The sequence below is a fragment of the Lactuca virosa genome, chromosome 4 (assembly GCF_052849685.1).
Source record: "Lactuca virosa cultivar CGN04683 chromosome 4, Lactuca_virosa_CGN04683_v6, whole genome shotgun sequence".
NCBI classification, from domain to species: Eukaryota; Viridiplantae; Streptophyta; class Magnoliopsida; order Asterales; family Asteraceae; genus Lactuca; species Lactuca virosa.
This window is the reverse complement of record NC_136429.1, coordinates 357322857-357338105: the sequence shown is the minus strand read 5'-3', so window position 1 is coordinate 357338105 and position 15249 is coordinate 357322857. Positions and strand designations below refer to the sequence as shown.

General features: G+C 31.5%; 1 protein-coding gene across 3 annotated transcripts; it reads left to right on the top strand.

The window, feature by feature from the left end:
- Positions 1–1994: 1994 nt before the first annotated feature.
- SCL28 (SC35-like splicing factor 28) lies at positions 1995–6489 on the top strand. Of its 3 annotated transcripts, none has more exons than XR_013708451.1 (7): positions 1995–2323; positions 3112–3189; positions 3274–3438; positions 4136–4194; positions 4288–4327; positions 5527–5774; positions 5933–6050. XR_013708451.1 is itself a non-coding variant. In XM_079045735.1 (7 exons), exons 1-6 carry the CDS (start codon positions 2109–2111, stop codon positions 6180–6182), a joined length of 807 nt encoding a protein of 268 aa, XP_078901861.1. In that variant the 5' UTR covers positions 1996–2108; the 3' UTR covers positions 6183–6194; positions 6310–6489. The 3 variants fall into 3 exon arrangements, 2 of the variants coding, with proteins under 2 accessions (XP_078901862.1, XP_078901861.1); XM_079045735.1 differs by lacking the exon at positions 5527–5774 and adding an exon at positions 6310–6489 and having other exon boundaries at positions 1996–2323; positions 5933–6194; XM_079045736.1 differs by lacking the exon at positions 5933–6050 and having other exon boundaries at positions 5527–5925.
- The last annotated feature ends 8760 nt before the right edge of the window (positions 6490–15249 follow it).

Below are 15249 nucleotides of genomic sequence, written 5' to 3'. Positions count from 1 at the left end.
TACCTTTGTACTGTGCTTTCTTCATTTGTCATTATAAATTTATAATTGTATTGAGTTTTTTTATCTATCCAATTGTGTGTTATTAATTACAGTGTTTGTTGTTATATATAATTATTCATGATTAACATAACTCGATCAAACAAAAAATTCTGAAAAATTATTTAAAAGTTTACTTTTATGTACATTTTAATCAATAATGAATTTAACATAAATGGATTTTTTAAATCTAAATAAAACATAGTTATAAAACAAAAACCTAGAAGTTATAAAAATTAATTTTCATTCATTAATGAATGCATTCGTATGAATAATATGGTATAAGAAAAAAATTTTGATTTTTTAAACTAAAAAAATGAAAAAATATATTTTTTAATATTTTATTAATAAAATATTAATTGTTTTTTTGGAAACTGTCATAATTCCTAAATTTAAGGAAATTACCATTTTTATAATTTAATTAAAATAAACAATTACTAATATGCCCTTATATATTGATTGGTCCAGAATTGTTCTCGCGTTCTCAACCTTTTAGGTGTTCTCATTTGATCATTTCCCTATATATATATATATATATATATATATATATATATATATATATATATATATATATATATATATATATTCATTATTGATTAAAATGTACATAAAAGTAAACTTTTGAATAATTTTTCAGAATTTTTTGTTTGATCGAGTTATGTTAATCATGAATAATTATATATAACAACAAACACTGTAATTAATAACACACAATTGGATAGATAAAAAAACTCAATACAATTATAAAAATTAATTTTCATTCATTAATGAATGCATTCGTATGAATAATATGGTATAAGAAAAAAAATTTGATTTTTTAAACTAAAAAAATGAAAAAATATATTTTTTAATATTTTATTAATAAAATATTAATTGTTTTTTTGGAAATTGTCATAATTCCTAAATTTAAGGAAATTACCATTTTTATAATTTAATTAAAATAAACAATTACTAATATGCCCTTATATATTGATTGATCCAGAATTGTTCTCGTGTTCTCAACCTTTTAGGTGTTCTCATTTGATCATTTCTCTCTCTCTCTATATATATATATATATATATATATATATATATATATATATATATATATATATATATATATATATATATATATATATATATATATATATAGAATAAATTACACGAATGGTCCCTATGGTTTAGGGTAATTTGTGCGTTTGGTCTCTAACTTATTTTTTTAACTCGGAAGGTCCCTACTGTTTGTTTTTGTTACACTCTTGGTCCCTGTCTTACCTAAAAAAACTATTTTCCCCTTGATTTTTTTAAATATTTAAATAAACACACCCTAACCTCAATCCCCTCACCTTACCTTACATATCCCACCATTTTTTCCTATTTAAATAACAGTCTTTTTAGGTAAGACAGAGACCAATCGCGTAACAAAAACAAATAGTAGGTACCAAGCACGCAAATTACCCCAAACCATAGGGACCATTCGTGTAATTTACTCTATATATATATATATATATATATATATATATATATATATATATATATATATAGAGAGAGAGAGAGAGAGAGAAGATGGATTAATGTAGAACCGATATAAATCCATATAACTATAGAAGTAGCCTTGTAACCTTAAGATTATTTTATGAATGTATTAGATTAAAAGGAAGTACCTTAAGATTATATATATATATATATATATATATATATATATATATATATATATATATATATATATATATATATGACTAAAAGAAAAAAGAAATTAAAAAAGAGAAATTAGAAATGGTAAAATGGTCAACTTATATAGACAAGGGATGAATAGTATAATTTTTTAAACCATATGAATGCGTGTTGCTGATTTTTTAAAGTTTGGACCAAAATTATAAATCTGACCAAACCACAGTGACCAACACTTTAATTTACTCTTAAAAAAAGTCGTCGTAGGAGATTTTGCGATTATCGCCAAAATTTAATCCTCTAATTAAATTAAATTTGTTTTGTTCGTTAACGAGCGGAGGGTACATTCCTCACAATAGGTTTCTTCTGTTTGAGAGTTATTTAGGGCATCGTGTTGTCAAACAATCACCAAAACCAAAAAAATGGGACGATACAACAGGTCTGGCCGGAGCAGAAGTTACAGTCCTCGTCGCAGTCGAACGCCACCGCCACCAACACGACGTCGTTACGATGACCCTCGAGACAGTCGTTACGATGACTTCCGAGACCGTCGTTCTAATCCACACCCACACCCACACCGCCGCCGATCCCCTGCTCCCTCCGGCCTCCTCGTTCGCAATATATCTCTAGATTCTAGGTAATCCTTTTCTTCTATTTTCGTTTTCCTCAGGTTATGATCGAAATTAATTTATGCTGTTTAGTATCAGGTGATGATGTCGTAGAGCAATAGATAAGGTTTATTAGATTGTGACATTGTTCTAGTGGATTGTATGCAAAACACGACGGGTTCCTCCCAATTGTATTGGTTCAACGGGATCCCAAAATTAGGTTTTAGAGATATCATGTATCGGCTAATAATTTGATATCTCTTTATTAATATTTTAATAATAAAATATATGCAAAACTTGTTTGCGTTTTCAAATAGCACCTGGCAGAAGATATGATAAAAAAGAATAAGAACGAACAACCCTTAGGGTAGGAAAAAGAATGAAACCCATGAAAAGTTATAATATGGTTATATGGGAAGCCCTAAGCAATATCAATACCATTTTTGTGGTGCATACACCTCTGCTTTCACATATATTATAGCACATGTGTGGATTTAAAACTTCTTGAAGATGAAAACTGATAACTACAACCTTTATTATAAATGACCTTGGACCTTGGAGAGTAATTAGAGAAGAAGGTTGTTTGAATGAAGATTGCAACATTGATAAGTTTAGCAATTTGGAACCAAAACTTGATAGATTGAAGAATGTCAAGTCATGAATTGGTTGATACTTGATAGACTGATATTTCATTTTCCAATTAGGTCTTAACTTTATGTTGTTCTTCATACCTAAGAGCATGATGTGATTTAAGTGTTTTCCTACAATTTCTAATAGTAAAATATGTTAATGTTATTTCTGTAATCTGTATGTGCAGGCCAGAAGATCTCAGGATTCCTTTTGAACGTTTTGGCCCAGTAAAGGATGTCTATCTACCAAAAAACTACTATACAGGGTATAAGAACTACTAGTATAGAATTATAGATTATTAGAAGTTATATAATAGATTATGTTGTTGAATCTTGATAATTAATTGCAGTGAGCCACGTGGGTTTGGTTTTGTGAAGTTCTGTAATGCTGAAGATGCAGCAGAAGCTAAACATCAGTTAAATCATTGTGTGATTGGTGGGCGTGAAATAGCTATTGTTTTTGCTGAAGAAAATAGAAAAACTCCTAGGGAAATGCGGACTACTAGTCAGCCAAGGTCTTCTCAAACATTGAATATCTATTTCCAATTCTCTATCTATATCTGTATCTATTTATACCTATATCTATATCTTTCTATCAATTCTATATATCTTATAAAAGAGGCCATTATTTTCATTTGGTTCAAGATAAACTATTTATCTTAAAGACTTGAACCACATTAATTTTATCTTTTTGAACATTTTTATATTTTTAATGCCAACTCTTCAAGTTGTAACCTAGTATACTCATTTTAATGCTATATCTTGTGAATTATTAATATAATATAGTTAGTTTGTTAATATAAGTATGGTGTGAAAATTTAAATGCAAAACCTATGTCAAATAAGCTCAAAACAATGTCCAAAGACTGTTTTTTTTTTAATATATATATATATATATATATATATATATATATATATATATATATATATATATAGTTCTAATTGTAAAACCTATATCAAAATGCCAAATCAACTAAAACAATCAAAAGTCGCCGAAAAACTGTTCTTTATAATAACGAAAACTTTTCAAAGTAGGGTTTAAATTAGTTAAAAATAATAACAGCTAAAATAACATCAAATTAAAATTTTTGAACGCAATGTTTAATATTTGAAAAATCATCACACACAACACAACTTAGTATATGAATTGTTATTTAATAGTTAATGACAACGATAGTTACTTTTAGTAGTAACATATATTTATCTCTTTCAGTGGGCGTTATGGAGGAGGGTCTGGTAGGCGGAGCCCACCTAGGATTTCTAGACGCCGCTGTTAGTTTCATTTAAACTTTTTCCACTCATCTCATCTAATATTATGTCTCATTTATCGAATATTACAGCTGATTTATTTCTCTTTAAAAACAGCATATTCACGCTCTTTATCACCTGCCAGACGTGAATTCAGGTTAGGATCATCTTCTTAATCTTTTTAATTCTGTATTTTATTTTGGCTTGTTATGTATTACAATTTCAAAGCCTTAAGAGTGTAGATTTTTTTGAGATATGCTCTGCATTTCTGCACTTTTTTTTTAGTGATTTCATGTCTGTTATTTTTTGATCTAAGTTAAAGATAAAAAGGTAACTTCAACTTAATCTCTTTTATATACTCCAATTTTACCCTCTCTTTATTACTTCCTAAACCTTGCTTAATGATTTTTTTTTTTCCTGTTGCATACTTCTCATATCCCACATAGATAGGAGTTTTATCAATTAAAGGAGTTTTCCTGGCAACCAAGAAAAAATGTTTTTTTCTTTAAAGTAAAAAAGGTATAATGTTTTAATTACTACAGAAAATAGTCAAGCGGCTAAATTAATAAAATAGTGGAAGTACAAATGCTTTTGTATATTTGTCCAATGCAAGGTTGTGATTTATTATTCTGGCATGGTGCAATGCAACATGTTTTGTTTTAATTGTGAAGTAAAAAACTAACACTACTAACTGCTAGCTAACTATTAACTGAAAGAGAGAATGCTGACTTTAAAAAATTAAAATTGAAATGACAAAACCACCCCCTTAAACCAACTTGGATTCAAGTCACTTATCAACAGCAAGTATTCTGTATTATATGTTATAAGGTGTCATAATTGAAGGATAATATAGAAAGAGTATGATGGAGTTTCCAATTTTTTGTTATATTTTGAATTTAGTGTCTTAACTTTGTAGCTAGAGTAAAATTTGATATATTTTAGGCTCTGGTGCTTACAAATTGGACTCTCTCCTCTTTCAGTGCCAACATTAGATATTGGGTTAAATGCAAGAAATAACAATGTACTTTTCATTGATTTATTTTCTACAACATTCTACTTTCATTTCTTCCAATTACAACACCACACTTCCACACACCATCCAAATACAAAACAATTTCCATTGCTATAAATGGGCAGACTTTTCAAAATATAATGTCATAATAAGAAACAAATTAGAAGTTTACAATGTTATAATAAGAAAAAATCATGTAAAATTTTCAAAGTACAATGTGGCAATAAGAGAAAAGTCAAAGGAGACGAAAAAAGTATGTTGGTATTTGTTGCATTTAGGGCTTTTATATCTGTATCTGATGTTGAATTTAAAGTTTAATATATTATTGCTTTGCATACCAACAGTCGAGAAAGAATGTAAAGATTAAAGTTGGGCCCCACGAGAATGGAAGTTTGAATGGAAATGTTATTCATCAGTCTGGTCTGTCACAGTGACATTGACATGATAAAAGTAATGTTGGGAATCTAGAGAGATGATACTGATACTGATACTGATACCGCAAAAGAAAAGATTTCCAATCCTTCCAAGTTTTATTGAAGCCTAAAGCATAAAAGTTAATCTTTAATCATCCAAATTTTTAGCAACTTGTCAGGTAAAGGTCCCAAACCGCATTATAATTTATACCCACACATACATACATACATTAAGGGTAAAAAAACTAGTCTCACGCTACGTTAGGGGCAAAATGGTCTTTTTTTTTTATCTGTTTATCATGGTACATTAGGGGCAATTTGGTCTTTTTATGTGCAGCAATCGAGATCGTAGAGCCCGGGATAAGTTTGTGCCCGAACGCTCGAGGTCGAGGTCGAGGTCTCGATCGCCTCGTGATGGTAGAAAGTCACGGAATTATTCTAGAAGTCCTCAGAGAAATGGGCGGGACCCGGTTTTTCAGGAAGTTAAGGGTAGTCCTCATGAGAAGCGAGCCACGGAGGATGCGGGCCCACCATCTAGGTCGTTTTCTCGGTCGCCACCTCATCAGTCAATTGCTCATACTCGGTGAAAGATCTTTTGGGTATGTCTCATACGTCTTTATAATGTTTGCCAGTATTGGTAAAGAGTAAATTGAGTTGCTCTTTTCTGAGTGTAGATTCTGATAGTTTCATTAATTCATTTGCTTTTGTTTTCAGCTGAATTTTTGATGGGAGGTGTTGATTGAAGAAAGAATAGATGTGGTCGAATTTTCGTATTAAAAAGTTACTTGATAATGGTCTTCTTTTTTCATACACTTAAAACTTCATACCTGTGGAGCTTGCTCAAATTTGCTTCGTATTATTTTTGCTATTTTTATGGCCTCCCAGTGATATTCATATACTTCTCGTTATAACTACAATTCCATTATTTGTTGATTAATCAAAACCCAAAAGGTAAATGTCAAATCAATGAATTGCCAGTCCTTGCTATTGTTTAGACCATATAAAAGATTGATATAAAATTTCATCCTATAACGATTATAGAATATAATAACTAATGTTTTTATCTTTACTCATTTCAGTAATTACGCCATCCAGTTTCTCCGCTATTTGAATAACTAAAGCTGAAACATATATATATATATATATATATATATATATATATATATATATATATAGGGTTAGGTTATATTTTGGATTACATCTATCGTAAGGACAATTCTGGACCAACAGATGAAAAGAATGAGTGGCTATGATGCGATGGTCTAGACAAAATTGCAAAAATAGTCTCTGTTGTATGTATTTTTTTGGGGTTTTGGTCCAAATCCTGACTTTTTTCGATTGGCGGTTCTTTTGAGCTACTTTGTTTGTGGTTCTGGTCTCTCGTAAAATTAAAAAGACAAAAATACCCTTCTGATACATTTTCTATGTTTTTTTCTATTTAATATAAAGTTTTATTAATAAAAATTATGGGACCCACCGCTCTCTCTCTCTCTCTCTCTCTCTCTCTCTCTCTCTCTCTCTCTCTCTCTCTCTCTCTCACCAGTTGAAGGAAAGAAAGCACCGGTGATTGTAACACCAGTCTAGGCTGCTCACCACCACGATTGCCGCCATAAACCATTACAACCCCACCGGAAACCACCCTCGTCTGCTAGGCACCACCCTACACCACCGTGTTCTTCCCCCTCTTGCTACTGATTGGAGCAAACTGCCACCACATCTTAACCCACCTAATTTTTCGAACACCTCCTCCACCTCCCCATGTCCTGACCCACCACCAGCAAACACCCTTCCCAAACACCTCTGGACTATAGCCTTGTTCCTCTTTGTCCTCTTTCTTGTCGAGCTCACCTGAATAGAAAGGAAACGAAGGCAGTGAAGCTGCCACCATAGCTCCGTCACCACCCACCGTTGGCAAAACCGAGTTCACCACCCACCAAACGCCTCCATCCTGTCGTAACCCATCACCACCAAACGACATTGTCGTTGCTGCTTCGTCTTGGTCCCTCGTCGAGCATCCGCCAATAGAAATAAAGCAGCAAGGCCGCCCACAACCACCAACCGCAGCCACCCATCGCCGTCACTGCCCTTCCACCGTCCTTGCAGTCCGCCACCGTTGTTGCAGTCCGCCACATGCGACCCACCATTCCACCGAGTTTCAATTTGGGGTTAAGAATGTGATTCAAAGAGGTGGAAAGATGGATGGTGGCAGCGGTGTTTCTTGGTGGCCGGAAAACAGCTCCACCTCTGGTGGGGTGTTCTTGACTGTAAATGAAGAAGGTGGGGAGGGGGAAGTGTATGTGTGTGTGTGTGCGTGCGTGCGTGCGTGTGTGTGTGAGAGAGGGAGAGAGAGAGAGAGAGAGAGAGACTATCTTTATTTAATATATAAAAATACTTTTAAAAAAAGAAAATGGAAAATAAATCTAATAAGGGCAATTTAGTCATTTCAATTTTACGAGGGACCAAATCTACATACAAACATGGCCAAAAGGACCACAAATCCAAAAAAGTCGGGGTTTGGACCAAAACCCCAAAAAAATACATACCACAGGGACCATTTTTGCAATTTTGTTGATGGTCTATGATATTACAATGGGGTAACATGTATCCTATAATCAATCAAATTTCATTAAAAGAGTATTTAAGTCAATTAAACGATATTTAATAAAGGAAATTTTCGAATTTTAAGGGATTCTTGATTCTCCTAATTTTAAAAATCTGATTTTTTTTTTAAATTAATTCGGTTTCAATTCTAATGTAAATTTTAATCATAACCGATTTTATTACGTCAGAATTACATTCTCTTAGGATGATATTCTTTGAGAATATCAACAATAAAATAATAATTTTTTTTGAATCATTCTCTTAGCACAAGAACAATAACATTTCTTTCCAATGTTAAAATGGTATAATATTACGATAGTCTTTCAGAATGTGATAACACTTTTGTGATAATGAACTTAAAATACAATTAGAAAGTGAAATACATCAAAATAATAAAAATCTTTTTTTTTACATTCTTGAACGAATTCTTTTTTCCTTCTTGGTTCATTTGCACCACGTATGTAATCAAGCACAAATACAAAGCTTCATTTTTGAAATATACCTGTAATTTTTGAATTCTTTTTCAAAAAAAAGATCTTCATTCTTGAAACAATACTTATTCTCCTTCTTTGTTGGTTCCTGTCACACCCCGCTAAAGCGGAAACACAGGGCGTGGCAGTACAAAGGGTTTCATCGCAAAAGTTAAAAGACAACACCAACCATAGTATTAAAAATCATTACAAATTCACAATGGGTTTGAACAACTTTTAAAAGAAATTACAATGTAAATTGAAATACAACACATGCGAATGCTCCTAAAAGTGAAGTGTCCCTAAGTGCCATTTACTCGATGATTCCTGAAAAAGCATGTAAAACGAGCGTCAACTATAAAAATAGTTGGTGAGTACTCACAGATAAACAAAATAATACTGGTTCCATGAATTTAAATCAAAGTTTTGATAAAAGTTTCCAATAATAAAAGTATATTGTTAAGATGAGTAAATAAGTTTGTAAAAACAAAGTTCTTTGTCATCACGAGAGATAAGGTATGTTGCCCAAATAAGATGCAACATTCATATTCTCATGGAAGATAAAGTTCGTTACTCAAACGAGTAAACAAGTTTCATTGCTAAAATGAGCAATCAATTTCGTTGCTACAAGGAGCAAACAATTTCATTGCTAAAACATGTATATAAGTTTTCAGTAATAACAGTTCGTTGTTGTAATGAGAAACAAAGTTCATTGCTATAATTAATAAACAAGTTTATTGCTATAACAAGTAACGAGTTTGTATGTGTATGAGCAATCAATGAGTCTCAACCAAACCTATGACTGAAGCCCTATCAAGATCTATGCTTATCGTTCCATAGATGAATATGGTATCATGCACTCCAGCAATAGGGCGAGTGAGGAGTTGTCAATTCCTAATAGCGCTATCCATAATGACCATTGGCTCAAAGAGTTAATGGTTAGAGATAAGGGAAGGGCCTTAGTACGATAAGTTCTCATGTTCCGTGTTGCATAGACATACATAGAGAGACATAGCAATAAAATAGCAATCATGTTTGATACAAATCAATTTAAATACAACATTCAAATAATAGTTTTTCGGGACATGCTTTTCCACCCCAAAACATAAAAACTGTAAATAGGGGAGTGCGTGAATACTCACAATACATTTAGATGATGCAAATGGTGCCTTGAACTACGTTCCACGTGTACCACTACCGATTCCTACAATAATGGTATTCGCTAGTGAGTCTCTAATCGAAATCTAACACTAGTATACTTACTACTACAATAGAATTATGCCAATAATGTGTCAAAATTTAATATTGATAAGTTACAAATATTTTTCTGTGGAAATTAAGTTTCAAAGAATCAATTGTTATATAACAATTTAAGTGGAAAATTTCCATTATTGAAATGTTAATATTTAACATTTTAGAGGTGTTCCAATGATTAAATATTCAAAACTAAATCAATTTAGTTCTAAAAGTTTCCAAACTTTGCATTTCAGTTTTAATTGAAGTCAAAGACCTCAAGGTAAATTTTCTTGAATTTTTGATTTGTCTAACTATTTTTCACCATTTTAGTTTCTTGAATAACCATAAAATCATGAAAAATACTAAACAATTAATAAAAATTACCAAACTTCAGATTTTGGTTCTAAATATGTTAAAAGACTTCTAGATAAATTTTCATGGATTATGGATATGCATAACCATTTTTCATATATTTAATTCTCTAAATATATAAAAATTCATGAAAAATAGAAATCGGTTAAGAAAATGCCCCAAACTTTTTATAGTATTGTTATTACACATACTTAACCTGGGAAAAATAGAAAAATAGATTTCTAAACTATTTATCCCAATTTTATGATTTTTGTGTATTTATTCTAATAAAAATTGAAATAAATAGAAAATAGTTTCCAAAATTGCCCAAAATTTTTGTAACACTGTTATTAGTCATTATTAAGCTAGGAAAAATATAAAAATGAATTTCTAAACTGTTTATCCCAATTTTATGATTTTTGTGTATGTATTCTAATAAAAATTGGGTTTAAGTGTATTTAATCTTGGGAAAATAGAAGAAAAATAGTGTACAGAAGAGAAAAATCATCAACATTTTTATGTAGCATCCTAATGTACTACAAGGTGTTCTGGTAAATTTTCATAATTTTTGGATGAGTAAAACTATTTTTCCTGTTTTTAGTCCATTATAAATACAAAAATCGGAGAAAAATAGGGATACATTATGAAAAAATTCTGGAAATATTTTTCTAAGTCTTCCACAGAGAGTATAAGCTGCGAAAATTATTAGATATCATTTTTATATTCCCTAATGTGGTTTTATGATTTATTAGAGCTAAACAAAAAGAAAATTCAAAACCATATTAAACAGTAACAAAAATCGATGAAACTTAATGGAAGATGTTTATTAACTTAAAGGATCATCCAAGAATTTTTCCAGAATTTATTTACTAGTTTAAGTATTTTATATGATTTAACACTCTATTTTCTTATTATTTTCATGTAAAAATAAAGAAAATATATATTGAGCTGAAAATTTCCAGAACACATCTTCATACAATTTAATAACAATGAAAAATTGTTTTCTTATTTTTGGATGTCGAAAAACATGCCTAAAGGCTCAATAAATTATAGAGAAAACTTGGTTCTTGTGATTTTGGTAAAGATTATTGATGTTACTTTGAGAATTTTTGCAACATGTTCCAAAGACTTTTAAATCAAGATCTTTTTGTACCTCTTAATATATGATGTTAAGAGTTCAAAATAATTTTTGAATGATTTTTAGTGATGAATAAGTCCTTTGAACATGCAACACAAAACAAATGTTCATAAGGAAAGTGCTGTTTGAGCAACAGTTTTGTAAAAATTGGTAAAAATCGAAATATTGGAATTTTCCAGTGAGGTCAGATGGGTTTGAAAGCTAACTCAAAATATTATATTTCAGAAAACGAATCACGAATTTTGGCTAAGAAATGAGTGAGATATGACAGTTTAAAGTCAGGTAAAGAAATCTGGCAGATTGCATGCATGATGATTGGTTAGAAAAGTGGGTTTTCATCATTTCCTTGAGTAAATCTTTTCAAGTATTTAAAATATATCATGATAAACTCATATTTTAGTCATGTTTCCAGAGATCAAAAGATTAAAACTTATCAAAATGTATACATGCATTTATGAACAAAATTTTGTTTCTCAAAAACTCTTAACTTGAGTTTGATGTTTTAATCCTTAAAATCGATTTTTGCACTAAGATCATGAACATGCAACCTTGTTTATCATACATGCATGGTGTTAAAACACATCCATCATGTTTTAAAAACCATTTTAACAAAAAGAAAACAAGTTTGAAGAAGATGAAGAAGGAGAAAGTGTAAGAAAAGAGCAAAACTTGAAGGAAAAGTGAAGTAGAAATCGATTTTACCTTCAAGAATACCACAAGATGATGAAGATTTCGAGTTTGAGGAGTGTTCTTGGGTTTGTTTTCTGGAAAATTTCTTGGTTCTTAGAGGGAGTAAGAGAGAATGGAGTGGTGTTTGGAGAGAAAAAGTAGAGAGAAGGTAGAGAGAGTTTTCTAGAGAGAGAAAGAAGAGAGATGTGTGTGTGTTGGAGAATGAGAGTGTGAGAGAGATATGGGGAGAGAGGGATCCGATTTTAGGGGAGGAGAGGCTCTCTCTCTCTTGTTTCTTTTATAAAAATTCAAATCTTTTATAAAAATATCCAAGTTTTTATAAAATGTGCACCTTAACCTAGTTTTTATGCATAAAACTCTTGATTTTTGACTTATAAATCAAGGGTAAATGTTAATAACTAAATCTTTATTTTTCATTGAATTGTATTTCATAATAATTATTTTGATAAGATAATATTATAAGGTTCATAATTGTTTTTATAGGATTTTTAAGGTTAAAGTTTATAAATATGAGTTTTTAGGGCTTTTAGGGCTTTGGAGTTTAATAAACTTTGAATATCAAAATAAATAGAATATTTGAGACTTTAAATTATCTTATGGTATTATAACTCTTTTATAGTTATAAATAATGTTTGTAATTTATTTTTATCGGTTTATTGGCATTCTATGTAGTGATTCCGAGATTCAAGCGAAATTGAGGAATCGAGTATACTAGTCCTAGTCTTCAACTTTGACTTAAGTTCCTACGAGACTCGGACCTAATTTATACCACTAGGTCAAGTGCATGATGTGTGTATATGATTCATAAAAAGGTGTTCGATTCAAAGAGCGACCCGAATATGGATAGTCACTACAGTTAAGTAGTTGTAGAATTCACATATCAATGTGAAATCTAAGTACACCATCCATTGTTTCTATCTGTTTCCAAGTTTCTACTAGGTTATAACTTAGCTTCTAATTACTAAGTATAATATGTGTTGTGCCTATATGTGCAACTAATTCTAGTCAAATCTAGAACCGACTCGAATTTTGACGGTTGTCACAGTTCCTAACTGTGTTATGACATTCTAGCAGAATATCATTCTCGTAGAATAACATTCTATGAGAAAAACTTTATGCGGGGGCGTTGTAGAAGGAGATTGTGACAACCCAAAAATTTCAATCCAGTAAAGTCAATCAATCCAATCAAATGTCAGACTTGTTTCTGCTATCTTTTAGCTTTGTTAAGGGTCTGTTTGAGTGTTCTAAGCCTAATACATCCAATGAATGAGTGTTAGGAAGTATCTGCTTGAGTTCACTATACATCATTCGAGCCATAAACTCCATCTCAAGGAGTTTACAGCCGCAAACAAGGAGTTTACGGCCGTAAACTCTTGCCAGCCGTGAACTCATGCCCATAAGTATCATATTCCTTCACTTTTCTTCATTTCTTACACTTTCACCTCAAGAACACTTGAATTCTCTCTCAAGTATCATAAGGATCTTCGCCTTGATCTTCAAAAAATTGTAAGTGATTCATCCATCCTTCTTGTTATTCCTTCTTGGTCTTGTAAGCATCTCTTGATTCATCCATGAAATCACCTCTTTTGGTTAGATCTTCAAGATCATCAACTTTCACCAAGAACACACACTTGTTCTTGGTGGTCGTGAACTCCCTCAAGACCCTCAAAAGAGTGAGTATTCCATCTATCACCTAGTTAGACATGTTAAACACTAGATCATAGCCTTAAAATATCATCAATCTCATGATCATCAAGAGTGTACGGTCGTACACTCTATGTATGGCCGTAAACCCTTGTTTTGGTCATGTCTTGAGCCTCAAACACTTATAGATGCTTGTTATCCATTAAGAACTCTTGAAACCTCGAATCAAGAACCAAAATGCCACCATTTGGAGTGTTTACGGCCGTACACACTTGGTGTGGCCGTAAACCACTCAAATTCCTCCCTAAATGAGAGTTTTGCTCATCTTCTTGTTGTACTCTTGGCACCCTAGTTTCCCCATGGATTAAACACTCCACTTTTAATGATTTTCCATGAGTTTACGGCCGTACACACATGGTGTGGCCGTAAACTCAAGTGTGGCCGTAAACACACTTCATTTGGCCGTACACTCCCCTTTGATCAATCACATGTGATTTCAACACTTCATTTCAAGTGTATCCTAGTCCCTAAGGGTGTTTCCTTGCATGTTAGTTGCTTTAAACACTAAATTCATGCCAATATATGCCATTATATGTCATTAGGACTCGTTTGTGTCTCGAGACTTCATTCGTGGAACTTCTCATCCTTACGCGCACATTCGATTGAATCACCCACATAATGTGAGTTCATACCCCTATAATCAATCTTTTAACTGTTTTAAATGCTTTTAAAAGGGGGGGGGGATACAAGTTGGATACAATGATAATTATGTAAATGTTTTGTTATAAACATCTATTTAAAGGATTGCTTATGTATTAATAAGTGATCAAAACATTTCAAAAACTCTTTTAAAGTTATGTTACTTTATAGTTTACAAAACTCCGTTTTTAAAGTACAAACATAACTTCGTAGATAAATGAGTCTTTTCTTCAAGTCAGTATCAGTTCAAGTAAACATACTAGTAAACTATAATATGTATAGTTTAGGGGTTCAGTTCACGCTAGAACATAAAGAACATACGATAAAGAGAAACAGGGAGGAAGATACAATACACGGTAACAGAAAGAACATACTATACACTATAACAAAAGAACAAATCATGATTAACAAAATTATACCAATAATCACTAACTCATTGTTCTAAACAAAAGGTGATAATAAATGTGGTATACAAGAACAAGATAACTTTAATGTGAGACTACTTCACGGCTTAGCAATTTGTTTGCTGAAGTCGCGTTTTGTAACCAGAATCTCTTGCAGGGATAGCGTATAGTATGGGTACAACCACATCACATTATGACCTTAATAAAACAATCTGGTTTTAAGGTAGTCAGTACTTCAGTTTGTCAATATAAAAGACAACTGTGTACTTCCATTTTTCCCATTACTTTCATATTGTGACAGTTCCACTTGAAAGTTAATGCAAACTATTTTCGAGTTAAGATAGTTATAAACTAGGGAACACTTACAAGCGACAAACAAAACAGTCGAGTCATAGTACATTCAGTAGAAAGGGGCCTATAA

Bases quoted from the DNA above. Each gene is read 5' to 3' on its own strand.
- SCL28 (XM_079045735.1), top strand. From the start codon at position 2,109: ATGGGACGATACAACAGGTCTGGCCGGAGCAGAAGTTACAGTCCTCGT. The intron at 2,324-3,111 runs GTAATCCTTTTC...CTGTATGTGCAG, and splicing joins AATATATCTCTAGATTCTAG to GCCAGAAGATCTCAGGATTC. The intron at 4,195-4,287 runs GTTAGTTTCATT...CTTTAAAAACAG, and splicing joins TAGGATTTCTAGACGCCGCT to CATATTCACGCTCTTTATCA.